The following is a 23719-nucleotide window of genomic DNA, read 5'->3' as shown; positions in this document are numbered from 1 at the left end:
TTTTCAAATGCCCATCCATCCATCTTCCATACCCACTTGTCCAATTTAGGGATGTGGGGGTCTGGAATCTACAGGCACAAGCCAAGGAATAACCGGATGGGGAACTAACCCACACACACCATACACTCCTTTAAATGTATTTTAAAAAATAATAATATTTGGCAAGAGGACCTTGAACCTACCATCTGTGGTGTGGGTATGCGTGTATTGGGGTGGGGTGGGGGGATATTGGAACCTCAGCAGCTTTAAAACTCACTTCTCCACAAGGTCACCTCACACGTGTTCAGTGGTCAGCTGGGCTCAGCCTGTTCTCTCTTCTGGAATAGCAACCCTGTAGAAACCCGGCTGGACTCATTTCCCACTTTCAGGAACTGAATGGAATTACCCATCCAACTTCCAACCACATATCCCAATCAGGGTTGCAGGTGGACAGAATTAATCATAATGTAAATCTTATTGGTTAATGTAAACCTTAATGCTATTCCAAGAATGCAATAGCTTCAAAATGGTCTCCTAAAGGAACTCCTAAAAAAACCTGTGTTATCCGACATTTTTATTTAATGGTTCTTTGGCGTGTGGAGGAAACCCAGAGAAACCCAGCTCAACACGGACACTGAAAACAGTAAATCCTACCACGGGCCAAGACTAACATGCGTTTTAAAATGCGTTAAGATGTTTTGTCTCTTTAATCATTTCAAGTTGCCACCAAACAAGAGTCAAAAATGCACAGAAGTGTGGGGATTTTGGTACTTTATTTAATAAATAAACTCAGAAAACAATCGCGAAAGTGAACATGAAGCAGAAATGAAAAGGCACTTTAAAAAGCGAGACATGGGCTGGTATGTTATGGAGACACTGCATCAGATGGAGGCTCCTCCCCATTCCCCTTAACACTGATGGTCTTAGGGACACTCTGTGGCACATCTGGAGATTACTCACACCAGAATCCAAATCTGTAAAAGCACCAGGCTGGTGGGGGGGACAAAACCACACACGCATACACACACGCATACACACACGCGCACAGAAAAGAGGACTGACAACCTCTGCAAGTATATTGATGTAAAATAACATAAAAGGCTAAAACTGTATAAGGCTTTACTCTTGCAAATAAGGCTGTTATTTTTGGCATCGCTTAAACAGAGACCCCAAACAAACCTGAGATTTTTATACATTGACAGCTTCCAAAATCAAAACCTGCAGAACTCAAAACTCTTAATCCTTTTCCTTACACATTCTCGAAGAAACAGGCACCACATTTACACATTTTTTTTTAAAAACCATAAAACGAAAAGGCTCTTTCACTTTGCAGTTGTGTTATTCGAAACCAAACATGAACCCACTCCAACGCAACCTTCATGATCACAATCACATAATCAGGCGGCTGATTCCTTCAGGCGTCTCAGGCCTTCGCTGTCACCATGGCTAAAGGTCCATAACTGAGGAAGTCTGAGATCTCAAATAAAAGGCACCATTGAAGCATTGAAAGGCCTGCAATTAAAACTCAATTACAACTTAAAGGAAAAAAAAAACACAAAATAAAAACCAAGTTTATACATGTATGTACAGTTTAACAATGCTCAGGAAAAAAAAAAAAGTTAGAGAAATATACTAAAATAGTGGCCTAACTTAAAGCTATAATACTGTGACTACAAACCCCAGAGAGGTGATTCCCAGCCCAGCCCACCCCCCCCTCAGCCCAAACAATTTTGCATACAGTGATACAGTGTTAGAAAGAGGCACCATCATTTGCCCTCGTATTTCGGATTGACCACGGTCGTCACTGCACTCTTGTAGATGGGGTTTTCTCCCTATAAAGCAGAGATGAGAGTCAGAAAACACAGGCACGTTTTGGGACAGCCTCACACACTAGCAGACACTGGGACCCCTGACTGATTACAGGATCGCGCAGATCCACGCTGATGCTGGGATTCCACCATCAAAACCCCTCGTACTACTTAACCACCTGCAAACCCCGAGTGCTAAGCAGACCTCTGGAAACTGTCACACACCCTGAACAGAAAAAAACTTTAAATTCAAAACTTTGGTGAAACCAGAAATTCTCATGCATTTAAGGCCAACTTTTGTGACCCTCCTAACCTGTTTAGTAATGTTTAGTGGGACTTCAACAGCAAACGATGGGTTCAAAGCCCACATAGCACATGCAGAATAACCAATAAGCACGCAGATGAGTCTCCACGGCAACAGGGTGCAGACTGCATTTATCATTGGGATTGTAATTCTCCCTTTACTTCGAGTACTTACCATTCATCAGAGTTTAGACACACAAACACTAACATCAGCCAACTGCAGGCTAACCAAAGGCTCATTCTTATAATCTCATTGGTCATTAGAAATATTACAAAGGTGTAGATGAGAGTATGATGGATAAAGGGTCAGGGACACAGGAATCATGCAGGAAAGCACAGAAAGAAAGGAGAGGAGATACAAACTTATAGTACTGCAGCTTTACGTCCATAGCTGGGATTCTGGAACTTATTAATGGGGCTTCTGTATATGGGATTGTCTTGCTATGGGTAGAGAACAGGGAAGAAGGTAAGGATGGCAGTAGAAAAGAGGAGGGTGAGAGAGAGGGACAGACAGAAGTAGAGAGAGGACGAGCAGTCATGAAGGGAGGGCTCAGAACAGGACGAGTCATTTCCTGGAGCGCAGTGGACAGTTCAATGACGCATGTAACAGATTACAGACATTTAAGTAGTTTTGCCCCTGCCAGGGCAGTCACTGTTCATGCAGCTGAGACCCGGGTACTGAAAACGCTTAATCTACATGCGAGGCCCAGCTGGCCAGAGCCATGACTCCACAGTGTGGCTCCCTCTAATTAAAAGCCCATGCAGCCTGGGCTACAGCACCTCATACCTACCACTAGATGGAGCTACAAGCAACTGGGATAGACTGGCGTCCTTCAAACAGATGTGCCTTGAAGGAACACTAGGGGGCAGCAGCACTTCGCCAAGAGAGGCAGACGCCACTCCCATCAGAGGATGGACAAAAAGATCACTGCAAAGTTGGCCAAGCGGCCACTGGAAAGCCAGGCTTGTACTTAAAACACTCGAGGCAGCATCCATGGCTCCAAGCACAGAGAAGTGGGCTGAGCAGACTGCAGACAGGCCTGCTAAACTCATCAGGAGAGCCTGCTGACACTGCTGTGCTGCTACCAGAAACAGATTATCTTAGCATAGCATTGCTTAGCTTAGCATATTTTAGCAACACAAACCAATTACATTCCTCAACTCACATATAGCTACACCTATTACTCCATTGATTTGAAATTCTTTTAAAATAATTTGTATTTGTACAGATTCATTTGCATGTGGGTAAAAGGGCCCGATTATTCCTTCGTACATAACCATATTGTTGGCGGGACACACTAGGGGGCACTAGCAGTACGACGACATAAGGGCATCGATGGACCAGACTAATGAACTGCGAGGGACGAGGGTCAAACGGGCATTTCAGGGATGCCGGGGGGGGGGGGGCTCCTCACCGTGTCCCATCTTGCGTTCATCTTCTCCTTCTCGAACTTGGCAAACTCACGCCGGTCGTGAATGATCATGAGAAGCTTCCAGATGAGCAGCAGGGCCAGGCCAATAAGCACGATCCCGGCGACCACCCCAGCTACGATGGGCACAATCTCCGGACCGGTGGGGCACTCTGGGGGGGGGGGGGGGGGGGGGGATTTACAATTTAGGATGATATGTGACCCACACTATTCAGTGTCATATAATACATATGCTTTACTGTTTAATTATTAAAGCTGTCCTGTGTAATTACATTTAACGATTTACATTACGTCTAGGCCAGTGTTTACTGACTCATTCCTCACAGACCCCCAGCAGTCCACATGTCAGTTCCCTCCCAGCTGCCAGCACAGACCCCTAGTCTGCAGGGTTACACATCTCCCCCCTAAAGAAAGACAGATCTGCACCCACCTCGTTCCTCCACCACGTGCACTATCTTTTCGGAGGTGTTGCTGACGGAGTAGGTGTAGTAGAACCAACAGTCGTCCGCGTCGCGCTCCTTGCAGTGCATGAGGGGGAACGCCTGCACGGGCTGGGGCAGCTTCTCACGGTCCTTCACCTTCTCCAGTGTGAAGTAGCTGCAGTCCCTCTCGCAGGTGCTCTTCTTCTCGCCCGTTCCGAAGGCCCGGCACTGCACGCAGTCCCTGGGGGGGGGGGGGGGGGGGGTCAGCGAGTTTAAGCTACCAAGAGCTGCCTTGGCTGACCAAACAAGGTTTCCTCATTCACTGGGGGCAGAGGCAGCTCAGCAATACTGGGAAAACCAGAAGGTATTGGGATCCGCACCGAGAAAGGCTGGGTGCACGGCTGAGGGAATTTACCGAGGAAATTACCGAAACACTCCTGAAAAGTTCGAGGAGGAGGTCGGATCAGCGGAAGTGCCGTGTACAATCACTCAACTCAAAGACAACACAAGCAACTCCAAGACTCAAACCTTTTTGCCAGTTGAACAGAATTTGGAAGACCCCTCCCTCCCCCCCCCCCCAAAAAAAAAAAAAAGAGACACAAACCCATACCCAACACACAACTGCATTTTCCTACAGAAAGCTCCAGAAAGCTGCCAAGACCCAGCAGAATGCAGGAATGCTATCTGCAAAGGCGCCCAGAACAGGAAGTGGTTTTACTATCAAGTTACAGCTCTTTTTGTTGCCAGTAGTTTTGGCCAAACACAAACAGTAAACACATCGTTGCTCAGAATGACATTTCGCCACAGATTACAAAAAAAAAGTAAAGTAAACACAAACATTTAACCTATTCTGACAGAAGGCAAACTCTGACCATGGCCAAAATGGCCGACAGCAGGACAGAGTCACCATTTGGAGGTGCAGACCTACTTGTGCTCGGTGCAAACGCCGGGGCAGGTGGGGCAAATCTCACAGGTGGGACCCTGGAACTTGGGGTCGGTACACTTGCAGGTGCCGCACTCGCAGTTGCCGCGACCGTTGCAGACCTGCTTGTTGGAGGCCAGGCAGGTTGCGTTATCCAGCGAGCAGTCGCAGGCACTGCCTGTGTAGTTGGCGTCACAGATGCACACCCTACATTCGCAGCGGCCATTTCCTGGAGGGTGGGAGAGGTAGAGAGATTGGTTTCCCAGACCCTGGACTGGAGGAGGCTCAGAGTCTACCTTTCGAGAGAGAGGAACCTGCCAGTAGGCAAAAATCAATCGAGGCGGCTCAAAGTAACATTTTGTCAGGGGGCCCAGAATTCACAAACACCCCAAAAGGAGGAAGAGTGACCAGGTAGAGTGCAGAGCGCTCCCCGACGGGCCCCGGGGCCCACCTCCGCACAGCTTGTTGTTGGAGCGGTCGCAGTTGAAGTTGTCGCACTCGCAGAACTTCCCGGTGTAGCGCTCCTCGGGGTTCTCCCGCTTCTTGCACTCGCAGGTGCCGCAGATGCAGTCACCGTTGTTGCTGCAGATGTCTGTGCCATTGTCACGGCGACAGTTGGCATCGAGGTCGTCGCTGTTCACCTCCTCTGTGCTGCACTCACATTGCCGGCCGATGCGGCCCTCGTTACATCTGGGGGGTGGGATGGGTGCAGGACGGCGATATTGAAACACTTGAGAAAAGGGTAGGACCAATCTTTTTCAGGACCCTAAGCAAAATCTGATGAACCTAGCTGTCATTTGTCATCTTCTTGCCCATTCTGACAGTTTGATCAGATGGGGGAGTGGGGGGTCCTGGTGGTCGCTTAGTTCACATACGCCTTGGGCTGGAATAGGTCTGCTTAGACCCATGACTACATCAGGACACACGTCACCAAGGTGTACTATTGGACCCCCATGTGGTCACCAGACCTAGGGTGTTGTATCAGATGCTAAACCAATATCCTAGTGGAGCTTGAGGAAGCCAGTGTGGTGACTTCCTGAGGCGCTGTACCTGCAGGCCCCGCACTCGAAGGTCCCGTTGCCGTTGTGGCACAGGGGACTCTTGGGCACTCCGGCTTTGTGGCATTCGCACTCGCAGATAAACCTGAGGGCAATCTCCACTTCCTCGGTGAAGCCCAGCGGCTTGATCTTGATGGTTTCCGACTTGCCTTGCTTGGGACATTTGTGTGCCGTGATGCTGATGTTGAAGGACACCTAGGGGAGGGCAAACCACACCGTCATTTCAGTGCCCTGCCTGATCTGCATGAAGCAGAATGCAACTGCATTTGGGAGCACGGCAGGTGCAGCGGACCGAGCGCTGAGTGTGCATTCAGGAAACTGTTTTGCTGAAATGAAACACATCCGCCTGAGGGACTCAAGGGACCTAGTAGGTGTGAAAACCTCAACTCTGAGAACAAGCAAGGGGCGGATAAGGGGGATGTGTGCGGGGGAGGCTAGGGGCATATTAACTTATCTAGGGCCGTTGACTGACATCTGGATGGACAGTCAGGGGTTGCTGATTTAACTAACTGTTCCATCTTTCCCAAGGCTGGGTAGGACGCTGGGCTACAGAGCAAGATTTTTTGCTTACACGTCTAACTCTGATTTAATTTTCATTCACTTACAATTAGCCCAGACTACCTTAAATCCTGCTTATTGAATCTGTCCCAGTTCCAGCCCAGTTAATTGTTAGCAATATTAGTGGATAACAATATAATATGCGGTATTTTGCACATAAAAAACACCATAGCAACACATCCACAGACAGTGGTTGGACAGTACTGTGTGTATGACCGATTTAATGAGCCACAAATAAGACGCAAGTGCTACTATACGACATAAAACTACAGTGACAACTACTGTTGATAAAGGGTTAGGGTTAGCAGCCATTTTGGATCCTGAGCTCAGGGTGGTGTCGATTCCTCCAAATTCATGAGTTGCAATTCCGACTTGAGGGAGCGTTCCAGTTGAAATTTCCGACGAAGATCTCGGAATTTATGATTTATGAATTTAAATGGAACACAGCATTAGAATGTCAAAGAAATTCTTTTTACACCGCAATAAAGTTTTATATTATTAATAGCCATGAAAATAGTCCATTTCTGCTGTAATGAGATGTTCGTTAAGCATTTACAATTAATGGCAACTCTTGCACACGTCATGCATTTCCAGAGTTCTTAAGTGAATTTTAATTCATTTTTGACTGCTGTCATGGGAACTTTACATTCGGTTAGTCAGGTGCCCTGAGTGCCCATTCATAGTTCTAAGAGTGTAATAACTGTTATAACTCTAAAACACGACACAGACGTGTAGCAAAGATCGCTTTGAGCAGTTCGCTGTGGGGGACAATGCACACCCCTTGGATTTTCAGATTATGTATTTCCACATATAATTAATTACCAATTACACTTTACATACAATGTGCACTGGAATAAATAAATGGGCTAATAACAAACTAAATAAGACATATCAAGTACATTTTGCTTTAAGGATATCATTGTGGTTCAGTGCACAAGATTAATAATAATAAAAGTAGATTGTCAGGTGCGAGGCTGACCACTGCTCTGTTTGGTTAATTTCCTGTGCGCTCATGTTATTTTATGCACACAAGAAAACTATAACAAAAATTAAATTATTGTTTGCTTACGATAATATCTTGTGTGTATAATATGCAAAAAAAACTTGCATAGCTCTGCAGTATTGGTAGCTTTCGCAGGTAAAAATGGCATTGATCATGTGACTTTACAATGTCGGCAACCTCTTAGCTACCATGTGACCTATGGTCGCGTCGTACAAATATTGCACGAGTACAAAGGTCCACAGCCTGTGCATTAGTCAGCCCCTGGTCGGGGGTGTGGGTGCGGCGTGGGCTCACCTCGTCGCCGATGGAGATGTTGGAGCACTTGCGGCCGTTCTCACCCTCCCCGATCACGCCGTTCTTACAGTGGGACTTGTAAGTGATGGTCACGCCATCAGGAAGCTTGTTGTTCTCCAGGATAACCTCTGATGACAGAGACTGTGAACCAACAGAACATGTTCAGTATGAGGAGAAAGGCGGGATAGGTCCCCAAATTACTGATTTACTGCACTAATGCTCATAAGATGATTTAGTGGCACTATAAACAGCAGGGGTGGATGGGTGGGGAAAGGGGTGGGGGCGTATAGAGAACCTTACAAAGAGTCAGAGTGCCCCCCGGGGTGACATTTCTCATGACATGGACACCCAAGCTCACATTGTATGCGTCGATGATCAGATTGATGACGTTGCTTGAGTTGGCGGACAGCGTCCCCACGGCAGACTTGGGGATCAGGTTCTTCAGCTCCTGTGGGTGCGGGGGGGGAGATATTATGGTTAGGAGAGTGTGCAAGGGTGCTACGAAGGCTAAATGTGGGTTTTAGCGCAGCAGCTAAAGAGGGGGGGGGGGGGGGGGGGTGTATGTGTCTAGTTTTAGAGTCTGTCTTCAGCCCCACAGCAGCTGTTATGAACGAGAGGTAATAGCTGTAGATAGCTTGAACACACCCCCAGCTGGGACGAACGGGAATCAACAGGGTGAAGAGCCCCAGGCACTACAGGTTCACTGAAGATTCAGATCTTCACACAGATGTGAAGAAACACGGACACCACGGTCACCTTGTACACGGGCTGGAACTCCTCCGTCACGGCAAAGATGGTCTGGATGTTGTTGTCACTCAACTTCTGGACCAGATGGGCGATTGAGGGGTAATCCTGGGGGCGGAGGGGGGCACAGACAGGACTATGCAGCTTGCTTATGCAGTGACGTTATTTTATCATCAACCCCCCCCTCCCTAGGATGCAGAAGACGTACATAGTAATGGCTCATGGTGTACATATTGTTCTCCAAGTGACACCTCCCGTCATTGGGCAGCACGATCCCGCCCAGCTTCCCGTCCCCTGCAAAGTGGAACCCGGCATCCGTGGAGAACACCAGCAGGCGGGTCACATTCCTCCAGCCGATCTGGTCCTGGGAGTTCGGGGGGGGGAATTCATCATATAGTTACTGCTTGGCTGAAGCTTAACACATATAAAACTAATGCCAGTGCTCAATGCATCAATCCATAGACTTTCTTATAGAGCAGTATTTCTCAACCCTCAACCCAGCCCTTGGGGACCATAAACAGGCCACATTTCTAGTCCCTCCCAGCTCTCAGCCAGTGAAGATCACCCAATCTCTGGTACAGGTGTCTTTGGGGCTGAGAAGATCACAACCGCATGCCGAGGTAAAGCACCATCAAAACAGGGAGGACTGCAAGTGAAAAGGGCAGATGACTCCACACCTACCCCACAGACTGCCACCTGCATGATGGCGTCGAAGCCGCCCTCAGGGGAATCCAGGTTCCCAGAGATCTGCTGCTGGCCCACCAAGGTGTTGAACTGTTTCCCATCATTGGTGAGCTTCAGCACGTTCTTGTAGCTGAAGGGGCTGGTGCAGTTCTGGTCGCCGGTGCATGGGTTCAGCATCTTGGCTGGTGTGGTGCTGATGTATGGCATCACAGTCTTTTCCACAAAGGAGCCAAAGCCTGCAATGCGGCAACAGGTCAACCATGGGATGGTCAACAACATAAGTCAGCCTTTGAAGTGCAGAGAGCAAACCAACCCAAGGCTAACAGAGGACAGGAACGCTTGAAGGTAAACAACATGTAAGAATGGTCGAGCAAGTGACGCAGCGGTTAAGATCCAACCTAACAGTCCAGAAACATTGTGAATAGCAACAAAAGATGTTAAATGGTTGGGGAAAACATTGCCTTTGCAAGTTGGCTGGAAAGAAGCATAAACTATTAACCTTAAGGTCGAAAGATAAATGAACTTGCTGCCCTTGGTGGAGGACAGGTGTTTGTGCAACGTGCAAGGAGATAAAAACAGAGTCTGACTGCTCCTACCAATTCTGAAATCTGTAGTGATCTTGGACATCTCTATCATTAGGCTTGTTCCCAGGTTTTTAACATTCTCCAAATCATCCTTCATTGAGAAGGAAAGGTCCATAAGGTAGTAGAGGTCAATGGGATAGTCTTCGGCCCTCTTGAACTTCAAGTTAAAAGACTGGGGTTCACCTGCACAAGACAACATTACAATCACTGGGCGACCTGGCAAATCATTCGCAAAAATTCCAACTTCACATGACAAGATCAGAAACCAAGATAGGGTCAGCCCTGCCAGTTAGCAACCATTTACCCACAATAAGCGTCCCAGAATTCAAGAAAGCAATAGGAAGTGACCCACACATACCGAAAACTCCTCCAACACCAACAGACAATAATGGATTTGTCAATTCTGAGGCCATAATCAAAAAGTTACTTCTCTGGAGCCCTCTGCCTCCAAATGTGGTGACTACTTGTGATCAACAGGGGACCCATGGAAGTATGTAGTGGGAGTGTTGGTAAACACCGCCACAGCTACCACATCTTACCTTCATCTTAAAGCCCTTAGCCTACCGTTTCCCGTAAAGTAAGTCAGGGCGGAAAGCCTCACCAGATCGAAGGTTCAGGGTGAGCTTCTGTGGCTGGATCTGCGTGATATCTTCAGGCTTGAGCTTCTCAATGCTGCCTTTGCTGCGGTCAGTGACCGGAACGTTCTTATCAACTGTCTGGCTGCCCCTGGGGTTCTCGATCAGGGTCGCCTTGCAGCCCTTCTTTTTCAGGGACTCCAGCTCGTCACAGCGGGTCGAGGTGGGCTCACCCTGCTTCAGGAAGTCCTGCAAATGGGGATACAGGGGGGCAATATGAAATGCTGTTTATCAAGGACACCTTCAGCCAATGCAGTAATCCTCGCTCTGGGGTTCGATCTCCACTAACTTTCACTGCTCTTTCACTCCACTAACTTTCACTCGATTTACCAGAATAAAGGGGTACACCCCAGCCCCTCCTGCAACTAGACTGGGCCCAGGTCCCCAAGTGCCTGCTGGTTCTGATGCTGGAATATGTCTCAGGTGAGATCTGGTAAGCAACTGACTCATTTGACTAGAAGCTCATCAGTCTTCTGTCTTAAACTCCAACTTTACAGGATGTCAATATTCCAAAACGTTCATGGCTTGAGCTAGACAGCATGTTGCTGGGGTCCCACAGAAGTGAGGACAGAGAACACAAAGACTCTAGCACATTTGGTAGATGCTTCCTCCCACCCCTCTCAAAAAAACCTCATTACAACCACATGCACCACCAGACTAGCGACTGCTTTAAGGCCACAAGGGAAGCTTCGCCTCCACTAGAATTTCATGAAAATTTTTGTAAAATATGTTCTGTTGTATTTACACGTTTCTATTACAAAGAGCTTGCTGGAACGTGTTCAGTTTCACTGCTAGTTCGCTTAGAATCAACAATAATTTCTCGCGGGTTGTCACCGTGATTTTTTATTTGTCATACATTATATTCCCATGGTAGCATGATCTAATAAAACCTTTTGAAGTGTAGCTTCACTGGATGTCAATAGCACTTCTGTTTCCAGTGCAGCAAAGTTAGACATTTATTGGGCAAATGCGTCAAAGCGTAATTTCCAGGGAAGCTCAGCATCTCTGGGAGTAAATGGGGCAGTGGGCGGGCCAGGACTCTGGGCTGCTGCATGATGATTGGAGGAACTGTCAAAGTGGCTGCACCTCTTTTTGACTGACAGCGTTTTGAAATGATACTACAACATCGTAATGTTTCAAATTCAGTCCCATGTGGATTTTCCACTACTTTTTAATTTTTTTCGATTTTCATTTATAAATATCCTATTGTAAATAAATGCAAGTAAAGAAAAATATAAATGCATATACATTTCTTGGATGGGGGGGGGACTAGCCAACTTCCCTTGTTTGAAAGGCCACCGGCTGTTGCTGGAACGGAGGCATGGGAAGCATCCTGTCCTTCCGGCACAACTTGCCAATGGTGAAGGGAACTCAGGAGCATGAAAATACCTTAGAAAAGTACTTACGGGATCTGTACACCAGCCGCACTTCTCCCCGACCTGGATGCACTCCCCGCAGGATTTTGCGTTGGCCTTGATGCATTCGTTTCCATCTGTGCAAAGCAGGAAAATGGGAGGAACGAAGCAGCACAATTCAATAGAGCTTCTCATGCACCCAGAAAACCACAGTGTAGACATCTCACTTGTCTTGGTGACCAGCTGCCAGCTATAAATGGAAAATACATTCTTGGTGAGGGATGCCTAGAATGGAACATTCCACTCCCTCCATTTTGTGTCATCCTGGATGAGGCTGGAGAGGGAGGGGTCTCCTGAACAGTGACATCACCCCAATAAAAGTTGTGTGCATGCGCCTCACCCACAGGGGGAGACGACGAGATGAATCAGATGGTGCGGGCAAACCCTCTGACAGCAGAGAGTGGGATATTCACGGCCCTCACCACAAATAGCATGTGCTGCATTTCAGCGACTGAGCAGAGGGAGGACAGGAGAAAGAGAGAGCGAGAGAGAGACCGAATGAGAGAGGCCGACCTTGGTCATACCTGGCAGTATTAACATGCGTCTTGGGTGATTCGATCACAAGTGGACAGCGCTAAATACAGGTGTGGACCTACCCAAAACGTACTGAAAACACATCGAGATCCGCTCGCTCAAACCACATTGGGAGGTGGTTTGGGACGGACATGGTCACATTCACACGGCAGTGTGAACACGGGCGTGTCACGGGTCGCTCTGAAGGGCCGCCTTCTCAACCGATATCCTGGTGTGGGTGTACATACCTATGTACGCATTAAATGTGCGGACGGTATCTGACATGATTCAGGTCAGAGCCTGTGTCGGTGCAGAACAGACCATCATCTACTAAACTGTTGTGAACGACGCATCTTTTTCCCTACAACATCAAGAAATAAGTTTGAATCTGCTGGGGAATTTGTTTAATATCTATCCGTCCTGACCCATTCGCACGGAAACGTTATCATAGTGCGCAAATTTGGGAACAATAAATTGTGTAAGAAGGGATTCAATAAAGATGTTTCGGAATTTGCACAGATCAAATATTTAATGTACACTTTGACGAAGCTTCCTTGTTTATGCCAAAGCTGCTCCGCGCTTTACTAATATTGGTGAAGCATGGCGGTAAAAATTACATGAACACAAAATTAAAGCACGTAGGTAAAAATGTGGGCTCCATATCCTAGATAATGGATGTATTGATAGAAACATAACACCAGTGTAACACCCGTTTATATATTAAAATATTTATTCATAAATTTTTTTTTATAGATATAATTATTTCAGGCGGTTTGTTTACACTAGAATGAGAAAACAGCTCTCTGTTTCTTTAAATGTTCGGCATATTCTGCATACAGACGTGCTAAGTTGAATAATTTGCTGGAAAGTGAGATCCGATTAAAAGCGGTCGGTGGAGACGCATGCTGAGAGGCGTGTTAATACCCGGTGTGAACGTGGCCAAAGAGAGAGACACACAAGCTTACCTTGCTGGGCATTGCAGAAACAAGCTACTGCTAACAGCACACACAGTATCTTTGGGTCCATCTACAGAACACAAGGTGGGGGGGGGGGGGGGGGGGGGGGAGAGAGAGAGAGAGAGAAAATAAAATCAAAATAAGCCAATGTGAGGTGGGAGGTTCAAGGCATCTTCAAATCATGGACCAAAATCACAAAGACGCATTTAAAAGAGTATATCCTGATGCTAAGTTGGGAAGGTTTCACTCAACAAAGGAGACGCCACTCCAGCCACATTTCCATCCAGCCACAGGTAGCGCATCTCTAAATAGGACCAGTCTCCAGGGGCAACACAGGAAGCAGCCCCAGCAGGGAGCAGTTGCTCCACTTAACTGTGGTTAGAACGTGCCTAGCGCTCGCCCAAAGGACCAATAAACGCCGGGGGGAGCAGCGGGGGACCTGGCAGCCCAATGGGCTTGGTGGAAATATTCAACGGACAGCAGGAGAAGAAAAACAGTTCAGAAAACATGGAGCAATTAGCAAAAGATGACTGGGGGCAAACAGACATCAGCATGAACTCTTTGTGCACGAGAGAAAGGGGAGTCTCAGTCATGACTACAGCCGATAAATCAGGAGGAAGGCGCCGATTAGATCGCATCCTCTTAGACTCGCAGCGTGATAGGCTGGCCGACAGAGGTCACTGGTAACGGCATTAGCGTAGCATTCGAGTTTGTTTTTCTTTTTAAAAAAAAGGGGTCTTTCAAAATGACGAGTCATCCTCAATCTCTTACATGTAGCATAATGTGGCACTCTAAGCATATTCACACTGAAAAGCAAACGCAGCTCAGCTCAAGCCCACGCCTGCAGCCACAAGAACAACAGTTCCAAATGCTGCCAAAAGTTGTTAAACTCCACTGGAATTTTCTTTACTGGGATGCTCGTTAGAACTTGTAACCAATTTACCGAGAGGCTAAATGCTTCAAGATAAAAGGCTGTGATGTTGCGTAAATCTGCAACTGATGGTGCTCAAAGGGCAAACAAAAACCAGAGGAGCATTGAGTCAGGATTCTCCTTAATAATGTGACCAGGCCCTTTATTGGTACACTGGCTTTCAAAAACATTTTCAGAAACTAAAAGCTACTGAAAACAAGAGCTCCATGTTTCCATACAGGCAGACGCCAGAGACCAAAAACAAACACGGGTAACATTAATATCTCATTGATTATAATGTCAACTCGTCATTTGCCAAAACTATTAACATAAGCACTAGGTCATGTGACGGAGGTACAGGACTCCTTTGATATCTGAATCTCACTAGTTAATAACAACCAGCTACGTCAGTAAAGAATGCCAACATTCCACCAGAACTGGACCAGTTCATGCCATTCCTTGTTTTTCAAGAGAAAGGAGCCTTCAGAAAAACAGTTGTTGGGGAATAAATGAAGCTACTGGTAGCAAGGATGGGGCTTAACTAACAAATCCCAGAAAGCCATACGCCTTAACCCTATGACTGTTCAGAGAACTAAGGATTTGTGGTCAGAAGCCAGAGACCATCAGGAGTATCAGTTACTGTTGTACGAATGATCTGCAGTCTCTCCGATAAACAAGACGGCTACAACATTTTCAGAAACAAACTGGCATTTTGCTCAACGTGGCGACCTTCACCCCCACGCCAAACTACACGAATCCTTTAACTACATCAGCTTTTACTCCATGATCAAGCACCTTCACATTCAGAGGCTTACCACCCCCCCCACTACTGCCCTTTTGCTCTTCTTCATATGGATCTTTCAGTTTGTGCTAAACTATTCCTTGCTCATCTCCAATTATAGTCCAGTTACAATCTAGAGCCTGGCCCATATTATCAAGCCAGTGATCCGGTAAGGACCGACTCAAGTGGCAGGAAACACTGTTTGTTTACATAGCAAAGAGACGACATCCAACGCTTCAATAAGCTGTGACTAGAAGCTGACTGGTTAGCCTTCCTGTAACGAGTGTCCGGAACTTGACTCATGGGGGCGGGGGCCAAAGATACAAGCCTAAATCAGGTCTGAACAACCCAGACATTCCTGAACGACTGAATCCTCACCGAGCTGTGCTCTGCACTGCAGCCCAAGTGTCGGATTGGGAGCTGGGATTGTCTACGGCCATATTTGGTCAAGCTGCTGTTGCCATCCCAGCTCCTGAAATCCTCCACTCCAGCCCCCACCCTCCCCCTTCCTACATGCTCCCCCGACAGCCAACTTCCTCCAAGACGCACAACTGGGACAGACCGCATCTCTAAATCTGCCTTGCGCCGACAGTCGTGAAGAATGTGGTCCTGGGGCCTTGTTCCCGCTCTAGGGAGAAGTGCGGGTAGCTTCTGCCTCTGGTTTAGAGGCCCTGACCATGACGCGGCTCATCTGTTTATGCAGACTTTGCAGTCTGATAACGCCGGATTGGACCCAAATCCAGGTGTTCCTCACAAAAAAGAAGGGCAATAGGCCAAGACAGAAGCCTTCTGTCAAATGCCGGGGAAGAGGAAGCTACATCGGATCACACAAGCGCCAGACAAAGGAGAAAGAGTCTTTTCCGTTTTTCACTGTAGAACTGGTACTCCTCCAGCAAAAGCTCTGAACGCTCAATGCCACCTCCCCCAACTACACTCCTGGTAGATCGCAATCTCCACCCACATAAGAGTTCCTGTTCATTACCACCCCCCCCCCCCCCCCCCCCCCCCGACCACTACACAATGCGCTTTCAGAATGAGAGTAGCCCTACTGTGACACCTACAAGCTGGCGCCGAACAGAGACGACACTATCCAGCAGTCAGAGCGGCGAGAAGACATCTGATTTTGCTCCGAGCGTCCCAAGATCACCCCGAGCGCATCCCACAGCAAGTCGGGATTGAAGGCAGCATGCACTTCAACCTGCTTTTTCCCCATTTGCTCACTAACGAGGATTACACCTCCCGCGTGCGACTGAACGATAAACCTCTACTTAGCGACACTGTGATCTCAGCGTCGGCCAGAAACTTCTCCATCCTGCCACGGCAGCCACACACAGTACTGCTTGCAGACTTTAAAGACATCAGCTGTAGCATATCAGAGTCCCATCTTAGAAGCTCTGCTGAACCGTACCACCACAGAAACCTCCCATTGCCCAGAGCCGCCTCTCTCACATGGCCAACGCCTTGCTGTCTGCATTACGCCCTGAGCCACACTTACACTTAGTGCTGATCCTTCTGCCTGAGGTGCTGCAGTAGACAGTGACAGAGCAACAAAGCAGATCCCCTTTAAATCCTGCTTTTAAAACGATACTTTTATGCGTATGTTTTTGCAGGGCGCAAAAATTTCTATGGTGCTCAACCCATCACTGAATTCCGAGTGATTTAAAAGTGAACATAGGCAAGACCACAGCCTTCATAAATTACATAAACAGACTAACATGCTTATCTCGCAAACCCAGGAAAAAAAAAACCCCCGAGTAAAAGAATTCCAACTACTTTAAAGGTGTCTCTACATATGACCTATGCCTTGTTTACTTTGGCCTGACCGAGGGCATGTAGGTGTGTCAAACCCACTCATGAACATTCAAAACAGACCTTGAGTATAAAAATACAGTCACACCTTTGATGCTAAAAAGGACAGTGATCTTCTGACCCCGCCCTGACCTCGCAGTGGTTCTCTCAGGGATGCATCCCAGGTTGTCTGACATTTCGCACTGGAATGTCAGCGATAACCAGAATTACCTTTCAGGGTAGACGGCTGCTTCGCATAAAATCAGGGGGGAAATCGAAAAATCTGGCCAGATGCGGGCTGAGTCCCAAGTCTGAACCTTGGCATGCGCTGAGCCGGCGCCGTTTGGGATCGGGTCAGCCAGAGCCTCTCAGCGAGTCTCCAAGTCAGGCTTCCAGGTGGCTTTCAGGCTTTAGCACACAAAACTGCTCACAGTGCAGGAAAAAAAAAAGCATGGAAGCAGGTCCGAGTCAGGGCAGCCCTGCTATCATCACTGCCTCCCACAACCAAAAATGGAAGCATCCAAAACAAAGAATGGGAGGGGAACGTCCTAAAGAAGGTAGCAAACCCAAATAATCCACCCCCACACTATAACTCAAGCAAACACCCAGTCTAGGAGCAGACCAAACAGCGCTTTGAGGCCTTCGCCATCATCTGAAGGAGACGGCCAGTTCAGTCTGCGACCAGTGACCCGAGACGACTGCCTTGCCACACCTCCCCCGAAAAGAGCTAGACATATACTGGACATGTGAAAGGGGGGAGGGAACGTGCATCCAGTCCTCAGCCATCTTCCCCCTAACACCACATGCACCGTCTGACTCAAAAAACCCCACATATTATAATGATTAAGAGAGAGACCATCCCAAACCATGGCACAGGTTCAGCTGTACCCCACACCCTCACTAGCAGACGTGTCCGCGCCAACGTCTGGGACACGTTTGACGTCACTCTGCACCAATGCCTGCTGCCCTCCAAATTTCTGCCTGTGCGGCAGCGCAAGCGCAACTCAGGACGCACCGCGCACGGTCGATTCAGGGGCGTCCACTTTAAATGCCACGGATGCTTTTGACGAGTACATTGCAAACCCAACAGACTGTTCACAAGGTAATAAACCTGCTACACACGTGTAAATGCGCTTTCTTGTGTGTGCACACTCGATTTAAACTAAAATTCTTATGCCAACCGGCAGACCAAAGTTGGCAACCCTGTCAGTTGGCTCTCCGTGTTTGTAAAACGCAAAGAAAGAGGCAGACGTACACTGCTGTGGAATGCGTGCAGGGAATATCAGAATAATACATTTATATGGTTCTTATTTTTAATAAAATATAAAATACGACATGTTGTGCGCATTTGCAAAGTATGTGGCTTGACTGGAGAACTATGAATGTTTCCGTGCCCGCATACGCAGAGTGGATATGCGAAGGTTGCGCTTCTACGGAGAAGTACGAACTGGCCTTAAAACATCCTTCAAACATTTACTTAACAACCGCCATGACTTGCCAATGCGGGGATCTGCAGAAACTGTACAGGACGCAGCAACCTCTAATAACAATCATTTCAGGGAAATTCATCTTAGGAAAAGGGACATGCTAGCTAAATAAATAAATGCAGCCGTGCAGGATCAGGACCCTTGCAGCTAGCATCTCATATTGCACAGACCTCGATTTCATGCATCAATACTGTACATCAAGTGCATCTCTCATCCAACCAGCAGAAGAGGAAAATTAATGATTAGATAAAATCACCCCAGTTCTGACCAAGCCCAAATAAAGCTGGCAGCTCCAGAACTAGATCCAGACAGCCTCTATAAAAAGCAGCTGGGTCGATCAGACCCCTGAAGATCATGCTGACTGGCCTCTGCCCAAAACATTGACCATTTCAGTCCATCTACTGCCATCTTAGATGTCAGTGGTCCGTGGGGGGGGGGGGGGGGGGGTGGTGCTAGAGGAAAGGACACCATTCTGATCGTGAAAACAGGGAATGTGTCAGAAGACGTGGCCAAAACATTCAAAGGTTTTAAACAGAATGAAGCAGCCTGTCAGAGCCCCAGACACGCGGTTCCTCCAACGTTCACCAGCAGGAGCCTGGTAATGCTTATCAGCACAGACATGCACTGGCTCTCTCCTCAGCCCACATTTCTGAACAAATATGGAGCAGGATTAAAGTACAGAAAGCTCTCCATGCTGGATGACCACAAGTGTAAGAGGAAACCAGCCCAAATAGCTGGAGAAAGGAAGAAAAATGACTCACTCTATTTTAGAATCGCAGAACTAACGAGCCTCATCTGAATTCATACTCTGCTTCAGGAAAAATCCAATACTGCATCAGTCATTGGATAATAGATAAACCACTCCAGCCTACAGCTTGCCTGACATTCTGACTTACTATCATCATACTTTTAAATGATGGACCACCCCAAACACACTGAAAGTCACGGGGCAACGGGCAAAAACAAATAAAATCCCACATGAGCGGACCAGTTTAATTAATGTGGCTCAGTAAGAAAAACGATAGATCCGATTTGGATTTAACATTGGATGTCACAGAACTTATTCCAAGAGGCCACATCTAAGCAGTGTGAGGCTTTGAGCTTTTCGTGACTCCTGTTTAGCTGGTGTTAACCATGTCTTGGGCGGGGGGCCCCACTTCTGCATGGCCACTAACAGGAAGCATGCTTTCCCTAGCCCTTTGGCCTGGTGGCCATGTCGCAATGGGCCTGTCGCTTCCTCTGCAGGGGAAAATCAGCAACGGGATGCTCTCTCTCTAGCTGTAAAGCACCCCCCCCCCCCCGCAAAGAGCTGCTATCCAAAGCCTGAGGTCACAGTTATTCATTTATGACTCACCCCTCCCTTCCCTCCTCTCTTAAAACAGCACTTCCATTTCCTTAATTAAAGTCTTTCAGGGAGGAGGGCCCGAGTGTCTGGGCGCTAGGGACAGTGTCCATCCTTCGTTTGCTGATCACATGTCATACCTGATTAGCAATTTAATGAGCACGGCACAAACGTCAATTGCGGACAGGCAATCTCTTAAGTAGGGGGCAACAAATCCCATGAGACAAGATTTATTTACACTTAGCGGACTCTTTGGCCCAACCTTTCAGTTGCAAGACCATATCAGTAACCACTACGCCGCCTATTGGCCACTCCAGTGCATAGCAGAATGCGACTTCAAGACACGACAGGTTACTATGGTGAAAAGACTGAAATTGTGTGTGTGGGAGCTCATGAGAGACAACAGCCAGTAAAGGCACATAAACGCACTGGTGGGTATGAGTCAGAATATAGAGACCAGAAAGGATATTATGCAGGCAAGGATGTCATAAAGGCATATTGTACAACTTCATGTGTTCTAAATCAGCCAAGGCAAAGATTAACTAAAGGAACATGTCTGCCGGAGAGCTAAATACAGCTGACGTACGGTTTGTGTCCTGATTAGCTAGTGCACCCAGCAGGCACCCGTACAGCCTCTTCTCTTGCAGCTCTGACCACACACTTCATGTGAACGTCATCCCACAGCTGTTCTCAGCCTTTTTTTTTAAAAAAAAAAAAAAAAAAAAAAAAGCAGTGATAATCTCTTAGAGGTGCGACTTCCCTAACAAACGAGACTCATTGAAAGTATGTACATTGAAAGTAACATTTAGACACAAAAAAAACCCCACAACGATTTGATGTTTATAAATCAGGATTTTTTTTTCTTAATTGGTCCGAGCCACGTTACGGTTCTTATTCAATGGTACAATCACAGAGCGCCTGAAAGCAGCTGAAAAAGCTAGTTTATGTTACAAATCCATGACCGTAACACGGCAGCTAATCACTCACGGGCTGGTCGGAAGTGTCCGGACAAGTCAGAGTTTAAGTGATTAGTTGGGGAAAGCAGCAGCAAAAGCAGCAGATTCCCAAAAATGTGAATTAAAAATTCCAAGTAGGAGAAGATCAAGTACTTTCAGAGTCACACAGACGAATCTGTCCATAAGTCTCAGGTTCCACACTTACAAAATCACTGACACATGAATAATCTGTCAGTCACAAACAGCCAATAAAACTGACCTTCCTGATAGCAAAATCTCACTAGAAGCAGTAGATCTTGGCGTTTAACAACTGCAAGTTACCAGCTTATCACCAACCAACAAACTAACTCTGCTGCCCAAAAATATCTACTTGAACGAATTCTAGTGGTGTTTTATTCATATGATAAGCACTGTGCCCCACCAACACAGGTACTGCAAATGGAGAAGGTAATTCAGCCATTTATACTAGTAGCACATGGGCTAACTTTCAGTTATGCTTATAAAGCAGGTCAGTCGCGTTAGTTTTCTACAGTAGCGTTTGAAGCACAGGAGCTACATGATCTCCTGAAGGGTTAAAGGCCAGATCGGGATTGAAATAAGGGTGCACTGAATACACGTGTTATGGGATAAATGCAAAAGGCGCGTTGGGCATTAAACACGACAGATCGTATTCCAATTGGCTGATCTAAACTGGGTTTGAAAACGAATCGGTATGGTTACAGCTCCCTCCCTTCAAAATTCATTAAGTAACGTGTCAAAACGAGGTTATAGCATTCTATTTAAAGCCAGTTAAACGTTATTACCGACCGAGGCACACGGCACAAAAAAAGACAAAACTCAAACAACCTCAAAAAACAAAAGCGAGAAAGATACCCGGGGGGTAAGTAAAGTTAAATATAACAACTAAGTGACAAAGTAACAGTTTAACTCCAGCAGCAAAGCAATCGCTGATCCGCACAGAAACCAGAGGCATTTATACAGACTGTAAATGTGAATAAATCAGCCCCCTTCCCCCACCCTATCCTACCCTACCCTAGCCAGGCCTGCCCGATGCATCCAGGGTGGGATCGGCGGTCAAGCCGATATTTTACACAACCTAAAGCCTCAACACACTGCGCTAAACACAACATCTAATGACGATCAAGCACAACGGAACAAACTAATAATACTTAATAAAACAACCCCCCCCTGGGGGGACTGTTACACACTCACAAAGCCCATCCCCACCCAGAAATATCCCGACCGCATTCCTGCTCCTGCGGCTACGAGCTGGAAAACGAGCAGATCCGGAGAGCCGAACTCAGAAAATAACTAAATACATCATTTTAAAACCACACAATGAAATCAGACGGTGATCGTCAGCGTTTGTGGGGATAACAAAGACGCCGGAACCGTAACGTTTTAGCACGATCCGCGGATAACCTTGTGAAATGTCCCACCGACTCCCACGGCGAGCGTCTTCATACGCGGCGCTCCGACACCCCGAGTACCGTTCTTCCAAACTCCTCTTTCCGTCAGCAAATTCAGATTATTTATTTATTAGTAGGTCAGAAACAGAAAAAAAGTTTCAAGTAGTCCTTTAAACCATTTTCTCCGCATCCAAAAAAGTGGAGTAATATTATATACCGAGTAACAATGGAATAAAAAACGCGTCCGGAAAGACCTCTCCAGCTGTTTCCATACACAAAAAAAACGTCCCGTCAGCCCAACAAGCCCTAAGCGGAGCGCCCTGTAGCCAGAAGCGAGCTGGCCACTCCGCTTTTGGTGTACCCGCCCCGGAACGCGTCACTGTGTCCGGCCCAAAGCCGAGCTTCGCTTCCGAGCCATTGGCCGCGTAGCTCCCTCTGGGTTTTTTTTCGGTACCGTGCGTGATTGTGTAATGCTGTCCTTAGGAAAAGGCAACCAAACGCAAGGCTGGGCGATTTCAAGCTTCCGCAGTAATCCGGTAATGGATGTAATCGAAGTAGCGGGTTAATACTCTTGTTTTTGACCATCTGACCACCTCTTCCGGCTGACAGAAGATTGCCCGCTGCGGCTTTTCTGGTAGTTAGATTTTTAACATACAATGGGAATAATTCCCTTTTACAGATTCGCAGATGCGCTTATAGGCTACTAGAAATATAGCGCTTTAGTTCACAATGCATGAAGGTCATCTCAAAACGTTTATCCACCTGGTCATTTCTTTGTCAGTCCCTGTCCTCCAAGTAGTAATGCTACGTCGTTACCGAATATCCCAGGAAGCACAGGGCAGAAAGGATGCCAGTCCTTCCGAGGGCACACACACAGTGATACCCTATGGACGCTTAACAAGACCAGTTCGCTTATCTATGTGTCATTGGACTGTAGGGAAAAACTGAAGCATCCAGAGGAAACAGAAACCAGGAAGATCACAGAAACTCCACACACATGGGGTGGGATTCGAACCCTAAACCTTATGGACATTGTGGACAGCTAATTCAGTGCCCACAGAGCAGTGCTTGGGGGCAGTACCTTGCTCAGGGTACTTCAGTGGTACCTTGCTGGTGGGGTATTCGAACCTGCAATGTTTCAATTACAAGTGCACTTCCCTAAGCCACCACTGCCCACATGTGTCTATAAAAATAAAAGAGAAACACAAACTAAACAGATTCCATGATGTTAGTGGGTTAAAATGCTGTGCCCTTGATCAGAATGTTGCTGGTTCGAATCCCAGGGCTGGGAGAATGATTTTACCACTGGTCCCCTGAGCAAGACCCTTAACCTCCAAATTGCTTCAGGGACAATCTGACCTTGCTTTACAGAAATGTGCATTGCATTGGATAGAAGCGTCTTGTTATGTAAAATGCACATATCCGCATTTACCTAAGTTTAAAAATAAACAATGCTGCTGCTGTCAAGGGGCTGCAAGATGTGTGTCACTACTCAGCATCCTTTTTTCGAGACAGTAGATCTTGAGAAAGAGCTAATTCAGACTTTCTTACAGCTGGTCCTCTCTCGTGCCATGACACACCCTCCAGAACTTCAGCCTTATGAGAACGTCTGGCTGAATGTTCAATGGACCGATTGTGTTTGGAGGGTCACTTGCGATCGGCCGGATCTTAATGGCAAGCTTTGTGACTTATTTAAGAAGAGGGCTACTGGTCATGCCTCCCTTTCTTTATCTCGAAG

General features: G+C 47.1%; 1 protein-coding gene across 5 annotated transcripts; it reads right to left on the bottom strand.

Annotated features, from left to right (window-relative positions):
• Positions 1-733: 733 nt before the first annotated feature.
• LOC125735910 (integrin beta-1-like) lies at positions 734-22356 on the bottom strand. Of its 5 annotated transcripts, XM_049006263.1 has the most exons (18): positions 21995-22356; positions 20203-20311; positions 13318-13378; positions 11831-11916; positions 10391-10613; positions 9802-9972; positions 9203-9441; positions 8730-8885; positions 8534-8629; positions 8136-8225; positions 7778-7918; positions 5915-6117; positions 5316-5554; positions 4871-5093; positions 3951-4183; positions 3506-3672; positions 2454-2531; positions 734-1811 (listed from the first exon to the last, which is right to left on the bottom strand). In XM_049006263.1, exons 3-17 carry the CDS (start codon positions 13376-13378, stop codon positions 2454-2456), a joined length of 2406 nt encoding a protein of 801 aa, XP_048862220.1. In that variant the 5' UTR covers positions 20203-20311; positions 21995-22356; the 3' UTR covers positions 734-1811. The 5 variants fall into 5 exon arrangements, with proteins under 5 accessions (XP_048862220.1, XP_048862221.1, XP_048862218.1 ...); XM_049006264.1 differs by lacking the exon at positions 20203-20311 and having other exon boundaries at positions 22012-22356; XM_049006261.1 differs by lacking the exon at positions 20203-20311 and having other exon boundaries at positions 21995-22355.
• Between the last annotated feature and the right edge of the window lie 1363 nt (positions 22357-23719).

This window comes from Brienomyrus brachyistius, chromosome 1 (assembly GCF_023856365.1).
Source record: "Brienomyrus brachyistius isolate T26 chromosome 1, BBRACH_0.4, whole genome shotgun sequence".
In the NCBI taxonomy this organism is placed as follows: domain Eukaryota; kingdom Metazoa; phylum Chordata; class Actinopteri; order Osteoglossiformes; family Mormyridae; genus Brienomyrus; species Brienomyrus brachyistius.
The sequence above is the reverse complement of the archived record's forward strand: the minus strand, read 5'-3'. Positions and strand labels throughout refer to the sequence as shown.